General features: G+C 38.6%; 2 protein-coding genes across 3 annotated transcripts in view; one reads left to right on the forward strand and one right to left on the reverse strand.

Annotated features, from left to right (window-relative positions):
- skic3 (SKI3 subunit of superkiller complex) overlaps positions 1 to 5,915 on the reverse strand; it is a 24,720-nt gene extending 18,805 nt beyond the window's left edge. Inside the window, exons 1-7 of the mRNA XM_023818311.2 lie at positions 5,810 to 5,915; positions 4,408 to 4,510; positions 3,266 to 3,409; positions 2,246 to 2,337; positions 1,993 to 2,068; positions 1,604 to 1,738; positions 1,174 to 1,269 (exon numbers count right to left, since the gene is read on the reverse strand). Of these exons, the coding sequence (XP_023674079.2) occupies positions 1,174 to 1,269; positions 1,604 to 1,738; positions 1,993 to 2,068; positions 2,246 to 2,337; positions 3,266 to 3,409; positions 4,408 to 4,497 (633 nt within the window). The 5' untranslated portion in view covers positions 4,498 to 4,510; positions 5,810 to 5,915. The remainder of the gene's footprint in view (positions 1 to 1,173; positions 1,270 to 1,603; positions 1,739 to 1,992; positions 2,069 to 2,245; positions 2,338 to 3,265; positions 3,410 to 4,407; positions 4,511 to 5,809) is intronic.
- arsk (arylsulfatase family, member K) lies at positions 5,903 to 13,334 on the forward strand. Of its 2 annotated transcripts, none has more exons than XM_023818312.2 (8): positions 5,903 to 6,633; positions 6,916 to 7,045; positions 7,142 to 7,301; positions 8,101 to 8,383; positions 8,639 to 8,810; positions 9,053 to 9,277; positions 10,073 to 10,288; positions 12,908 to 13,334. In XM_023818312.2, the coding sequence occupies exons 1-8, from the start codon at positions 6,520 to 6,522 to the stop codon at positions 13,180 to 13,182; spliced, it is 1,575 nt and encodes a 524-aa protein (XP_023674080.2). In that variant the 5' UTR covers positions 5,903 to 6,519; the 3' UTR covers positions 13,183 to 13,334. The 2 variants fall into 2 exon arrangements, with proteins under 2 accessions (XP_023674080.2, XP_023674082.2); XM_023818314.2 differs by having other exon boundaries at positions 5,904 to 6,003.
- The last annotated feature ends 108 nt before the right edge of the window (positions 13,335 to 13,442 follow it).

Here is a 13,442-nt window from a genome sequence, read left to right on the forward strand (position 1 = left end):
AAACGATTTGAGTTTGATTTTCTTGTGTACACCATGTCTGGATTGTCGCAGTGCAGCATCCAGCAGTAGTCGGCCATCATGCTTTCACTGTAACCAGCTGCACCTTCTCCGTACTCCTCATCACCTTCTACAGAATCAAGACCATCATGTGGCGGTACAGGAACAGACAATGAATCGCCATGAGGAACAGGCCCGATTGCAGAATCTAGGCTGGGATATATAATTTTGTGCTTAGTTTTAGCTGAGAATCCACTTGCATTCGTGCAGCACAAGTAGCAGTCGTTGAGATGGTCTCGCGGTTTCATCCACACCATCGGAATTCCAAATGGCATTGCTGCCTTTCGCCGATTTAGCCAGTCACACAGACCATTTGAACAACTGGTACAGATGACATGTGGAACCCAAGATTTATCCTGGTCTCCAGGTGGACAGCCAAAGTATAATTTGTATATCTTCTGAAGATCTGCAGTGATTGGGCGACGTTGTGCTTTTGTTGTGAATGACCCACACACATGACAGAAACTGTCTAGATGATTAATGCAATTTCTAGGCATGATAACAACTGAAATCCAACACAGTTGATGCTGTCTGTCACCGCCGCCTTTGATTTCCAGGACGATGACCCAGAATTCAAACTCGTGAGTTAGATTTAGTATTTCTTTTGCAACAATTCGAGAAATAATTAAAAATTTGTCGAGAAGCTTACGTCAGCAAAACGAAACCTGAGGCACAACTATCTATGTTTCCCTCCAAACTAAGTTGTATACACAAGACATGCGCATGCGCACTAGGTCAATTTAATTATACTCAAATCACAACTAGACAAGTGTCAATAAAACATAAATCAATATCTAGTCACCTAGAGAATGGTGATGCTGTCTATAAGATAAAAAACACAGACAACTCTTGTAATACACTTAGGCAGACTGAATGTACATAATATCATATTACATATAGCTTCATCACAAAAACTTGACGTGCTAGAGAAAAAATAAACACAGATTTGAAATCAGCATGAAAAATACTACAAAACCCACATAAAATTACCTCTGATAAAAATGACCTGCTAACCTGTGTTATTCAACATAATATTCTTTCACACAAATTAAGTGAAAGATCAGCATCAGCTTTCATTTGTCCATCATTTATAAAATAATATTTTGAAAGGATTACTTTTGATAAGCACTTAATGTAGTCAGTCAAAAGCCTCTTGTGCTTGTCACAGGGTGGATCTATCAGGAGCACGGCCTTTTCAAAAGCCGTTATTAACTGCAAAAAAAAAAGAAAACGGCAATATATTGTAATGAGGTTCTCATGGCAGGATTGCTGGAAGTTCATAATTTAAATTAAGTCCTTTTTTAATTTGGCTAATAGCATTGCATAATACAGTACCATAGTACCAAAAAGTTTCAGCACACCCCTTAACTTAACTTGCAATTAAATTCTAATAAAACTCTCAGACTACACACTTGAAAACGTGCCTGAAGCTCAACTGGAAAACCGAAAGCCTGAAGTAAGAACCGCTACTAAATCCATGCTAATTAAAAAAATAATGGATTGATTTGCAATAGTTAAGGCAGGAAGCCAGAGCGGATCCACTAACATGCTGCTGTGTCTGATTGTCTTGCTCCTCCACACTGTCAGCCAGGAGCTGGACCATCCTCAGCCACAGCTGCAGTTCCTCCTCTTTATCCACATCCCCCTTCAGCGAGATTAGCCTCCGCAACCACCTGGCCGCCTACACAAGAGTGTCTTCTGTTTATTTTTCCGTTGTATTTGTTAATAGATATAGTCAGTATTAGTTGAAAGTAAGCCAAAGTTTCTGGAAACACTGATAAAATCATTTTAGGTGCTGTTACAAACCTGCGTATGATCCTTCCTTAAATGATACACGTCCACCAATATTTGTTAATAAATACAGACAGTTGTAGCCGAAAGTAAGCCAACGTTCTTGGAAACACTGATAAAATCTTTTTAGGTGCTGAAACAAACCTGCGCATCATCCTTCCTTGAATGATAAAGGTCGACCAGTTTTTTGCCCACCTCATAACATTTTTCTTTGTCCGAACTGGAAATATAATAGGACATTTAGAGGGAGGTTAGTATAGACAATTTATATGCATCCCACTGGCCTATATAACAATAATAGTAATTAACTATATAATGCTATAGAGCAAATTCTTCCTTGTATCCTTCATTGCAAATTTCACAATAGCACAGAATGGCTCACATTGTCATTTCCTACCTTTCATACAGTGTGGCAAGTTTTTCATAGACTTTTGGCAACTCCGTTTTGAAATCTGCCTGGTTGCTTTTTTCATACAGACTTGCTAACCCCTAAAAAAAAATGTAAGCTTTTGTAAAACTCTTTTGCATAAATTTTCATTATAAAAAATCCTGCAAAAAAATTACATACGATGGATTAAAGCACAGATGGAGCTCTTATCAATACCACTTATGAATAACTTCATTGTTTACTTCTTTCTTTTTTTATATCAAGTAAAACAGAAACTTTGCCTCAGAAAGAGGTCGATCATTTTGGATGCTGGCAATTTGTACTAATGTTTACTTATGGAGATGAAATAGAAAGAACATGAAATGAGCCACAGCTACTGCTGTAACCAAGGATGCATCTGAAATCGCATACTGTACTTAAACAGTACATACCTAATTTCATCAGAAGCCTGCAACTCGACCGTTAACGCAGTATGTACTGTATGCATGCATGACTACAATATGCATGCAATCAGATGCACTGTGGCCGCTACCTTACATATTACCTGACCTGGATGTTGTTTGATGATGTAACTTGGCCACAATGAAAGTTAAACGGTTAAAAAAGATCAACCAAAAAATACATATTTGACTCAACTAATGTAACTAGGCATTGTTTTATACTTAAATTTGTACAGAGACTGCACTTCCTTTGCCATCTTGACAAAAATTTCTAAACAAGCAGTGTTCTTCGCTGTTCCAGAGGCCTTGTGGGATAGCATAGCGTCCCTCGGTTGATCACTTGGGGATTGTGCAGAATGTAGCATAACATCCGGGTACTGTCTACATGCTGTCTCATTCATACGCATGATTCAGACGCATTGCTCACATTGCCTGCTATATTTTACTTACTACACCGCAAACGAGCATGCAATTTCAGACGCATCCCATGTCTACTGAAACAGAAAGAGTTAGACGGAGGAGAACAACAGAAGACTGAAATGAAATGAAATATTAAAAGCACAAATCGTAGCCGACTCTGTAATCTCACCTGCCAAGCAAGAGGCTGACCAGGCTCCAGTTCCATAGCTTTCTTGTAAGCAGTTTGAGCCTGATCCGGCTGTTCTAACTCACATGCTGCCACGCCGATGAACACCCAGGCATTGTAATTATTCTTTTCCAGCTTCAGAACTGCCTGAGATTCAGAGCAAATTACAAAAAGAGAATTCAGAAGAATCACATATTCAACCACCAACCCGTGTCCCACGAGCCACTTATCCAGTACAGGGTGTCAGCAAGATTGGAACCTGTCCCAGGAAGCATAGGGGCACAAACCGAGTCTCACACTAAACATGCAAATTCCACACACAAACCCTGGAGATGTCAAGCTAAGTGCTACCCACTGCACCACCATATTGTTCTTACATATTAATAGAGTTGAAAACAAAGTTAGTTTTTAGGGACAGCATGGCTGCCTCAGTTTCAGGGTTGGAGGTTCAAGCCCTACATCCTCCCTGTGTATGAGGAGCTTCCATATTCCCCATCTGTGACATGGATTTCCTCCAAGTCCTCTGGATTCCTTAGGTAGTCCAAAGACACGCAGTTATGGCTTATTGGCATCTCTAAACCAGCCATACTGTTTAAGCGTGTGTATGTATGTGTCATGTGAGCCAAGATCCTGTTCAGGGTATACCACAGCTTTCAGGGTATACCACAGCCTTCAGGGTATACCACAGCCTTCAGGGTATACCACAGCCTTCAGGGTATACCACAGCTCTATGCCCTATGCTGCCTGCAACAGGCTCTAAGTCCCCTGTGGAATAAATTTCATGTTTAACAAACAAGCATAAAAATGTTTTTCCAGCCTACTGACTGAGTATAGATTGTCTTCATGAAATATGTTCAGTTTGGATCTACTAAATATAAATAACAATCTTATGTTTTGATCAGTTATTGTGATGCTCAAGAGGAGGGCAGACCTAATGGTGTCTCCTCTTACATACTAGCGCATTTTAATTCCAGAAGCAGACAATATCAATTAAACATTCTGTAAATTACAAATTAAAAGTCCCACTTGGTCTGCTTGACTGTGTATATTACACATAATAGTAATACTGGTAAAGCAGGAGATTTTTCGACCTGAGTATTCAATAAATTACCATCAAGAATGAATAAGCTGCTAAAATTGCTTACCTTGCAATGTTTTAATGCTTCCTTATATTCTTTGTTTTTAATAGCCTCCCTTGCATTCTTCAAGGCTGATTTAACTTCTTTTGCAGACATAGTTGCTGAACATCTTTACAAAAAAAAAAACAATTGAACAGTAAATAAAAAAAAAACTTTCTGTGTGTAAATTATCATTAATTCTGGGTTTCCCCTTTCTGTTTTTTAAAGACATCTAAACATTATTATGTGTGACACACCCTCTCTGATACATAACATCTGGGTCATTCCATGTCAAATCATCACACTTTCGGAACTCATCGTCACGATTTTAACAAAACTTGGCATGCTGATTTGGTCACATGAGTAACTCATGAAACTGACATTGGTCGAGTTTCAGATCAATATTGAAAGAGATTTAAGCAAACAAAGTTTAAACTTTTTTTTTTTGGGAGGGGGGCGGGGCTATGACTTTGACCATGATGTAAGCTGCACAGAAGTAGTCCTTATACTGTTTTAAAGCTATTGTCCAGCTCTATAGATTGAACAAATATGCCATCCCCATTTGAATACTATGTAATAACTGATTAAATTATTAAAAATTCAATAACAAAATCAAATAATCAAAATTGATCAATTCATATGGTTTCATTGTTATCCTATTTCATGTCAGTTTGGCTGCCATTAAAAAGGCCCATTAGTGATATGAAGCCATGTGACGCTACCTTTAAGTCAAGATATCTCAGCAACAACTCAAAAACCAAAGACCAAATTTTCTGGAGATGTTCATGACATTATGTTATAACTTCAGTAAAAAATTGATCAATTTTGAAATATATGTTTTTTGTTATTGAATTTTTAATACTTTACTCAGTTATTACATAGTAGTTATTCAAATGGGGATGAAATATTATTTGTTCAATCTATTAGAGCTGGACCATAGCTTTAAAACAGTATTAGGACCACTTCTGTGCAGCTTACATTAAGGTAAATATAGCCAAAGTCATACCCCTAAAAAAAAAAAAAGTTACAATTTGTTCGCTTAAATCTCCCTCAATATTGATCCAGTTTCATCATGATGATGATGATGATGATGATTTTGTTAAAATTCGTGACGATGAGGTCCGAAAGTGTGATGATTTGACATGGAATGACCCATCTATTAACACGATGGCAGTCTGTCTGTTTATTAGTTAAAATGTAAATTCGCGACAGAAACTCGTAATATAAAAGTTAGATGTGCCACGAAAACACTTCAATGGATTGCATTCTCTGCTAAGATATGAAAGGTGAACGACTATCCAACTACTATTGATATATTTCAGTGGTGAGCTACAAACCTACTTTATAAACAGCTTAAGTACTACTATTCAGTACTTTCAACGTAACATTTCACATGCTTGCGAGAATTTGGCAAATTAATTAACATTACCTGATATTTTGTTAGCATTTGCTTCCTTTCAGAGCTGCCACTGTACGATCCCACAATGCACAGCGAACCCCACTGAAGGAGGTCACGTGGGAAAGACGACAGCCAACTAGACGCGTTCTACGCCCCGGGGGCTGAGAGAGGGGCGCGCGGCTCTGTCACTTTCCGAAGATCAGATTAACTTTTGATCGTCGTAGGTCAGCGATTTTGAAATATAAATCGAAACTAATCAAGTTAGTGTGCGAAACCGTTTCAGCTTCAGGCATTGCATACAAACCGAACTGTTTAAACTCGGTGTGTGAAAGCATCAGGCTGACAAGTCGTGTTGTTTATTACCCATATCACTTTAATAATACTTGTATTGAAAGAGACATGTTTTACCTAATAATCTGTCTTCCTCATGTTATAGCTACAATGTATCAAAAGGTACGTTAGCTGTCTGGTGTAAGGTTTCACCCAAACAGCATCAAGGTTATATTTGTCTTGCAAAAATAAAGGAAGTGGAAGTAGCATCGTGTGAAAATGTTTTTTTTTTTTGGCATATCAAAATATTTGGTAGCTCGGTGTTCGTTGTTCTGAAGGAAAAAGCAGTCGTCAAATGTGTTTTTGCCTTTCATTGCCTCCATCTAAGTGCCTCTGTTACCTCAGTGTTGTGTTGAGCTGTACTTATTTTCTTTTTTTCATTTCTTGTAAATATTTTAAGCCATTTAGATATGTATCGCTTTAATCTAGTTTTTCTGATTCTTTCAACGAAAACGTTGGCTTTGTGTTTAAACTATACACAAAACTTAAGGCCGAATATCGTGATGGTGATGTCGGATGCGTTTGTAAGTACTGGTTTACATTCATTTTCGTTTTCAAAGTGCACAGCATCAGTTCAGTTAATGTAATTTGAGTCTTGAAAACAGTCTAGTCACCATTGCACAATTTCTTACTTCAGTGTTGTCCTGATGGATTGTAAATAATACAGATTAATTGAGATAGGTGGCTAGTAGTAATACAATGCCGTTCCTAGCTAAAGATCTACAGATGAAATCACAAGATTATGCAAACTTCGTGTCAGGTGTTTGTATTTTGTTGATCGGATCGCTTATGTCTTTTTTCTGAAGGATGGTAGATTGACTTTTCACCCTGGCAGTCAAGTAGTTAAGTTACCGTATACTGAATACCTTAGAAAACAAGGGGCCGTCTTTCTCAATGCCTACACCAATTCTCCTATTTGCTGCCCTTCTAGAGCAGGTACAGTAGCAAATGCCTCATGTAACATGTATAATAAAAAGCATTTAGCTTTTAAACCCTACAAAATATTTTGTATGGTTATACATTTTCTCACAGCTATGTGGAGTGGTCAGTTTGTGCATCGAACTCAGTCATGGAACAATTTTAAATGCCTGGATAATAATTACACGACCTGGATGGAAATTCTGCAGAAAAATGGATATTACACTAAAAGACTGGGAAAGCTGGACTATACGTCTGGTAGCCATTCCATTAGGTAAGTGCTTTGTTATCAGTGTGCACATCATTTACACAATACATGTAGGATTTACTCCTTGTTTTTAAACTGCAAAAGTTTACACTTCTAAACAAGAGCGAATGGAAAAATGTATGAAAGTTATTATTTAGATGTTCGTTTACTCCCCTGGTTTAGTCCTGACTATAACTTTACAAATTTTGCACAACTCAGGAGGTGTGTGTTCAGGCCTTGTCAAGTTGAATGAAGATCTGTTGACATCAGTGTTCCTGTTTTGCATTTTTCTCAAACAGATTCAGCTCTCACCTACCAAACGATATCTCCTTGTCCCAGCTTTAAGTCCTTCGTGAACTGATGGCAGGATTTGTCATCAGTCCGCGAAGGAGAATAACAATAAATTATTATTCTTTATGATAATTTCTAAGTTTACTAACTTGGAATTGTAAACTAGATACCGTCAGAATGACGCCAATGTATTCCATGGCCCCACTGTCATCCCCCCCCCCCCCCACCTCTGCAAAAAAATCTTTATTCAAAGACCATCTTTAGATGACTTGTCAGTGTAATCAGGTTCACCAGATCTGTGGCTGTCCTTTCATGTGCCCCCACTAAGGGACACTGCTTCAGTTTCCGTGTGATTTGTCTCAAAATGAAATAGGACCCAGATCATCACCTATACAGTGATTCTAATATAGTATGGTACCGGTAATTAAGGCTGTGTGGCAGTGTAGTTGATTGACATTCACAGTTGTATTCACAGATGCTTAATGCATGACTATATGACTGTTGCACAATATGACTAATTTATTTTGAACCCCAGTAATCGTGTGGAGGCCTGGACTCGAGACGTGCCATTTCTGCTGCGACAGGAAGGTCGCCCCATGATTGACCTCATAGGCAATGCCTCCACGGTGAAGGTTATGGCGAAGGACTGGAAGATAACCGAGAGCGCTGCCCGGTGGATCCGGCACAGTGCTGCATCTCTGTCTAAGCCTTTCGCCCTGTACCTGGGCCTTAATTTGCCTCACCCTTACCGAACAGAGTCTCTGGGGCCAAATGCTGGTGGATCCACCTTCCGCACCTCCCCTTACTGGCTCAGAAAGGTAAATACTGATTCATTTATACAAGTTTACATTTCACTTCATTGTAGTTTAATTGCTTTTACAAATTAATTGCTATTTACAAAGGTGGAATCTTTGTATTCGTTTTCATTGCAAAATATAACCTGAAAGAAATTTGTTAGACATCTATCTGAAAGGAAACCTAAAATTAATATAGCATATACTATTCTGTGTTTACAAAAAGAATAGAGCAAAGCGCATTGATGTAATTTACTTTTCCTTTTCGCCATTTGTCAGGTATCTCGTGAGCTAATCGCAGTTCCCAAATGGCTGCCCTTGAATCAGATGCATCCTGTTGATTACTACTCTACCTTTACGAAAAACTGCAGCAGCAACTTCACACAGGAGGAGGTTAAGGACATTCGTACCTTCTACTATGCTATGTGTGCTGAGGCGGATGCCATGTTGGGTGAGAAGCTGCATCAAAATCAACCTTATAACATATGACATCACTGTATGTAGTGTATTCCGTAATAAGTCATTATTTATAAATTTGTGTGTGTGTGTGTATATACAGTATATGTTGGCTAGCTGCCAGCATGTTGACTTATGAAACCTAAAGATTGCTCATTTCTGTGGAAGTACAGTATCAAATTTGAAACATATTTATTACAATAACAGCTTTCTTGGCTAACCGATTTCGATTTTTAGGTGAGGTTGTGTCTGCCCTCTCAGACTCTGGGCTGCTGTCCAGTACCTTGCTGATGTTTACCTCTGACCATGGGGAACTTGCCATGGAGCACAGGCAGTTCTACAAGATGTCCATGTTTGAAGGAAGCTCGCATGTCCCGTTACTCATTACTGGCCCAGGGACGAAGGCCGGGCTGCAGGTGGAGCAGCCGGTCTCTCTGGTGGATATTTACCCTACGGTCCTCGGTAAGGGGAAAGCAGCATTAGAGGTGCCAATCATAATAATACTTGATACTTTTATTGATCCCCGTGGGGAAATTGAAATTTTTACGCCTCCCTCAAGCTGTCCAGCCACCTGTTGGGTCGCCCAGGGAGTTGGGGGTTAAGGGCCTTGCTCAAGGACATGCAGACATGCTGAGGCTGGGTTTGAACCGGTGACCTTCTGATTACAAGCACACAGGCTTAGCCCACTGAGCATTTTGCCAGGTAGAAGTAGTGGTTTTGACTGCATGTCAAATATAGCGTATTAAAGCCTTGCTGGTTGTGTGTGGCTGTGTGAGTTAGGGCTCTGTGCCTGTGACCAAAGGTTTGCTGGTTCAAATCCCATAATCAGCCTAGTCATTTCACTTTGGAGCCCCAGTCGCTCCAGGGCCTGGCTGAAGCTGCTCTCCCAACTGTACGTTGCATCTGCTAAATAAATAAATGTAATATAAAAGTTCTTCTAATCTCAAAAATATGTATGAAAGTAAAACTAAGGAAATTGTAACCAGCTTTGTCCCACCAAAAGTCAGTATCTGATAAAAATGAGTGAAGTTAATTATTTCTTGAGATCAGTATGTTGTAAACAGATGATGTAAGTGTAATGATTGTAAGAATTTTTATTTTTATTGTCAGATTTCCAGAAAACCACAAATACATTTTTTAGGCACTGTAGCAGATCCCCCCCCCCCCTCCAACATTCCAAATAAAAGCTTGGATACATTGTTTTTATGAATACGTACTTGCACTTCAATGACATTGCCTGTTATTTTTTGTCTTCAGAGCTTATTGGAGTCCCCGTACCAGCAAATCTCAGCGGCCACTCCCTCATGCCGCTTCTTCATCAGACCCCCGCTTCCAGTGCTAAGTACCGTCCGGACTGGGTACTGAGTGAGTACCACGGCTGCAATGCCAATGCTTCCACTTACATGCTGCGGACAGGAAAGTGGAAGTATATTACCTACGCTGATGGATCAGGTGCCCCCCTGCAGCTATTTGGTGAGCTCCACACACACCAGTATCACTTCCTTCTTCTTGAAAGCCTCAAAACAAAACAATGTCGGGAAAAAAACAGAGAGAATACATGTTGATACATGTCATTGGTGAAATATGAGACTCTCAACCAATTACATTAGCATATGATGTTTTAAACACCTCTTGTTCAGGATCTGCACATACAAGATATATTTTTACAGATGTAAGTTGCTTTGTTGACTTCTACAAAGAGGGTTCTTGTGGTCTCTTTTTCAGTCATAGAGACTTAAAAATATTAAAAATCTTAGCCAGACTCTGTCGTAAAACAATAAAGAGCATAACAGAGCAAGACAAAAGGTTACAATATCCATTCACACACATGTGTGATCTGAGCCCAATAAGCAGTAACTTATGGCCTAAATATAATGAATAATTGCTGATCGCAAAGTAAATTTGATCACTAATAAAACCCCAAATTATATTTGATTTTTAAAGGAAAATTCAAGATTCAATAGTAAGCATAAGCTAAGTAATGTCTTTCTCAGAGCAACTGTGTAAAGTGGGATTCGTCATTCTTAAAAATGACGAGATGGAATCAAGTCATTGCTTGCACTTTGTCCTCAAAGAAAGCCCCAACAAGGAGGGATTTTGGTATTTTGGTGTTTCTAGTTAGAACACGCAGGGCTTTCAGGAGTGTGGAGTGCCAGTAAACAAGGAGATCCCAAGGGGGAGAAGTCATGCACATAAAAATGGTTACTGGTGAAAACATCTCACCCTCAGGGATGTGGCCTGTTTGTTGAGCATTTTGTAAGTCTTTGTCTGTCTGAGAGCACCCTGTTTTTATCACTCCAAGACGAGGGGCGTGGACGTTCCCTGGCAGGATGAAGTCAGATGACAAGGCCATTCATTCATTCATTCATTCATTCATACACATATGTGTAATTACAATAATTTAAAATGAACTTCTGTTTTATGCTACATTTCCCCGTATTCGCTGCCGAAGTAATTTCTTATTTTATACTTCTACTTAGAAGAATGTCCTTTATATCAGCTAGATTTTACCCTGAATTTTCCTGGAAGTGAACACAGGGTGCAAAAAAAGTAACGAATGAGGAAGGTTCATTACCATACCAGTTTGTATCAGAACTTTATGTAAAGAAATTCAGATTTTCCTCTGGTGATTTCCAAGCTCATGTATATGAAGTTATTTTATTTACATGGTTTAGATTGGCAGAGAAACCCTTAGTTAACAGATGGCATAGATTAGATAATAATGCTGAGCTGGAAGACACAGGAAAGTTACGAAACATGTTTTGTTTTTAATTAACTTGCCAGGTCATGTTATGCTCCTGGAACAGCAGTTATTGTCTTGTTTGTATACAATTTTGCACACTCATAGATTGTAACCTATTGTAACACAGATTGCAACCTAATCTTCGCTTCATGTGAACCACAGAACAGACTTGAAAATTCTATGCATTCAACCAACTAGTCTAATTGCTGGTTCACATTACAAAAGGAAAAAATGTTACTTGGAATGTGTGCTCCGCTTCTTCTGTAAAGGTGCTACCTATTGACAGGGATGGTCATAGTCCATTAGTCTCCAGAGGAGTCATAACTGTTAGGGACAGGAGCTGCCTTCTGAAATGCATCATCATTCATACACCTTCTAACCACTTACCCTTGTCAGCTTTGCAGGATACATTATAAATAAGTACAATTATTTCATTCTTTTAATTCAGTGTTATAGTGGGAAATTATAGTTGGATATTTCCATATGAACTTCCATACAATAGCAAACCATGCATAATTATTATGTTATACCCACCCATATTAAGGGCAAATTTTTAAGCTAAAATAGTTTTTTTCTAATAAATAATATTCTGTTCACTGCATTTTAGAATTATGTACGTATTAAGTTATTATTTTAGACTTGTTTTTGTACCCAAAAATTTTGCCAATTGTTCGTAACAAGCCTTAGGCATGTGTTTGCCTGGCTGTGTCTGACTCAAGGGTGAGCGAAAGTAGGACATTTGCCAGTTGATCTTTGGCAGTCAGACAAGAATTAACAATAAAAAATGAGAAAAGTACATTTTTAAGAGCTCTCTTTTCCTGCTATTACCGTGTCACACTGCTTCTCCCCATCAGTCCCATATCAGGTCAAAATGTAAAGTCTGTTTAAATATTTGCACCTGTATGAAACTGTAGTAATATTAATGCTGGTCGGTGTCTCAGTCCAGAGGCAGTAAATGGGTGTCGCCTAGCTGGCTATTTGCCACCAGGTAATTTTCTATGAAAATGATCTTGATTAGGATCTATAAGTTTGAAAGGTGGGATTATTCACGTTACTCATACTATCTTAGAAAACTTAATAGAAGAGCAAGATTTAAGTTGCCGGAGTGTATTCATGAATGTAACCTTATGGAGATAATGAAATTAAAAACTTCGTGAACTGTTAAACCTCAGAGACAGCTGCACACAAAGATGTTATGCAAGTGCTTTACTGTACAAGTATTTTTTATTACCACAGTAAATTTGACTGCTTAATGACAACCGTATAAGAAAATTAATTAACTACATACCTGCATGCTAGAGCATGTTAGTTAATGAATGCTGTAAAAGTTTCCTTAATACCCTTTGCAGATCTCTCTACTGACAAAGAGGAGCTTTACAACGTGGCTGTTCACTTCCCTGCATTGTGCCAACGTCTGGACCGGCTGTTGCGTTCCATAGTGGATTACCCCACCATCTCTCAGGCCGTGCACCACTACAATAAAAAACAGTTCAGTGACTGGAAGAGCAGCCTGGGAGACAGATATAGCAGCGTCATTGCCAATCTCCGATGGCATGTCGACTGGCAGCAGAATCCCAAGTACTTTGAAGCAGCCATTGATGAATGGCTTAGTGGGTCAAGGTAGTTTATATTTTGAACCCAGATTGACATGGCTTGTTTTACACTTAATTTCCAATATAATCTGTCAATTTTAACAATGATGCATCATCATTTTTTGTAGTTCAGAAAAGTTGATTCTTGGTTAATGTTTATTAATTTTTGCTCAGGTTTATAAAAACTGGTTTTGATATTAAAATCTAATATTTTTTTTAAAAAACAGTCGTAATGTCTTCAATTTATTTGGTTTCTAGTAAGATGTAATGTTTCCCAACATGGTAATTTATG

Source organism: Paramormyrops kingsleyae, chromosome 2 (genome assembly GCF_048594095.1).
Source record: "Paramormyrops kingsleyae isolate MSU_618 chromosome 2, PKINGS_0.4, whole genome shotgun sequence".
In the NCBI taxonomy this organism is placed as follows: Eukaryota; Metazoa; Chordata; class Actinopteri; order Osteoglossiformes; family Mormyridae; genus Paramormyrops; species Paramormyrops kingsleyae.

What these genes read in the sequence shown, in the direction of transcription:
- arsk (XM_023818312.2), top strand. Translation starts at nt 6,520, where the DNA reads ATGTATCGCTTTAATCTAGTTTTTCTGATTCTTTCAACGAAAACGTTG. An exon ending in TCTGGTAGCCATTCCATTAG is followed by an intron (nt 7,302 to 8,100) that starts GTAAGTGCTTTG and finishes TTTGAACCCCAG; the next exon opens with TAATCGTGTGGAGGCCTGGA. An exon ending in CCCCTTACTGGCTCAGAAAG is followed by an intron (nt 8,384 to 8,638) that starts GTAAATACTGAT and finishes GCCATTTGTCAG; the next exon opens with GTATCTCGTGAGCTAATCGC.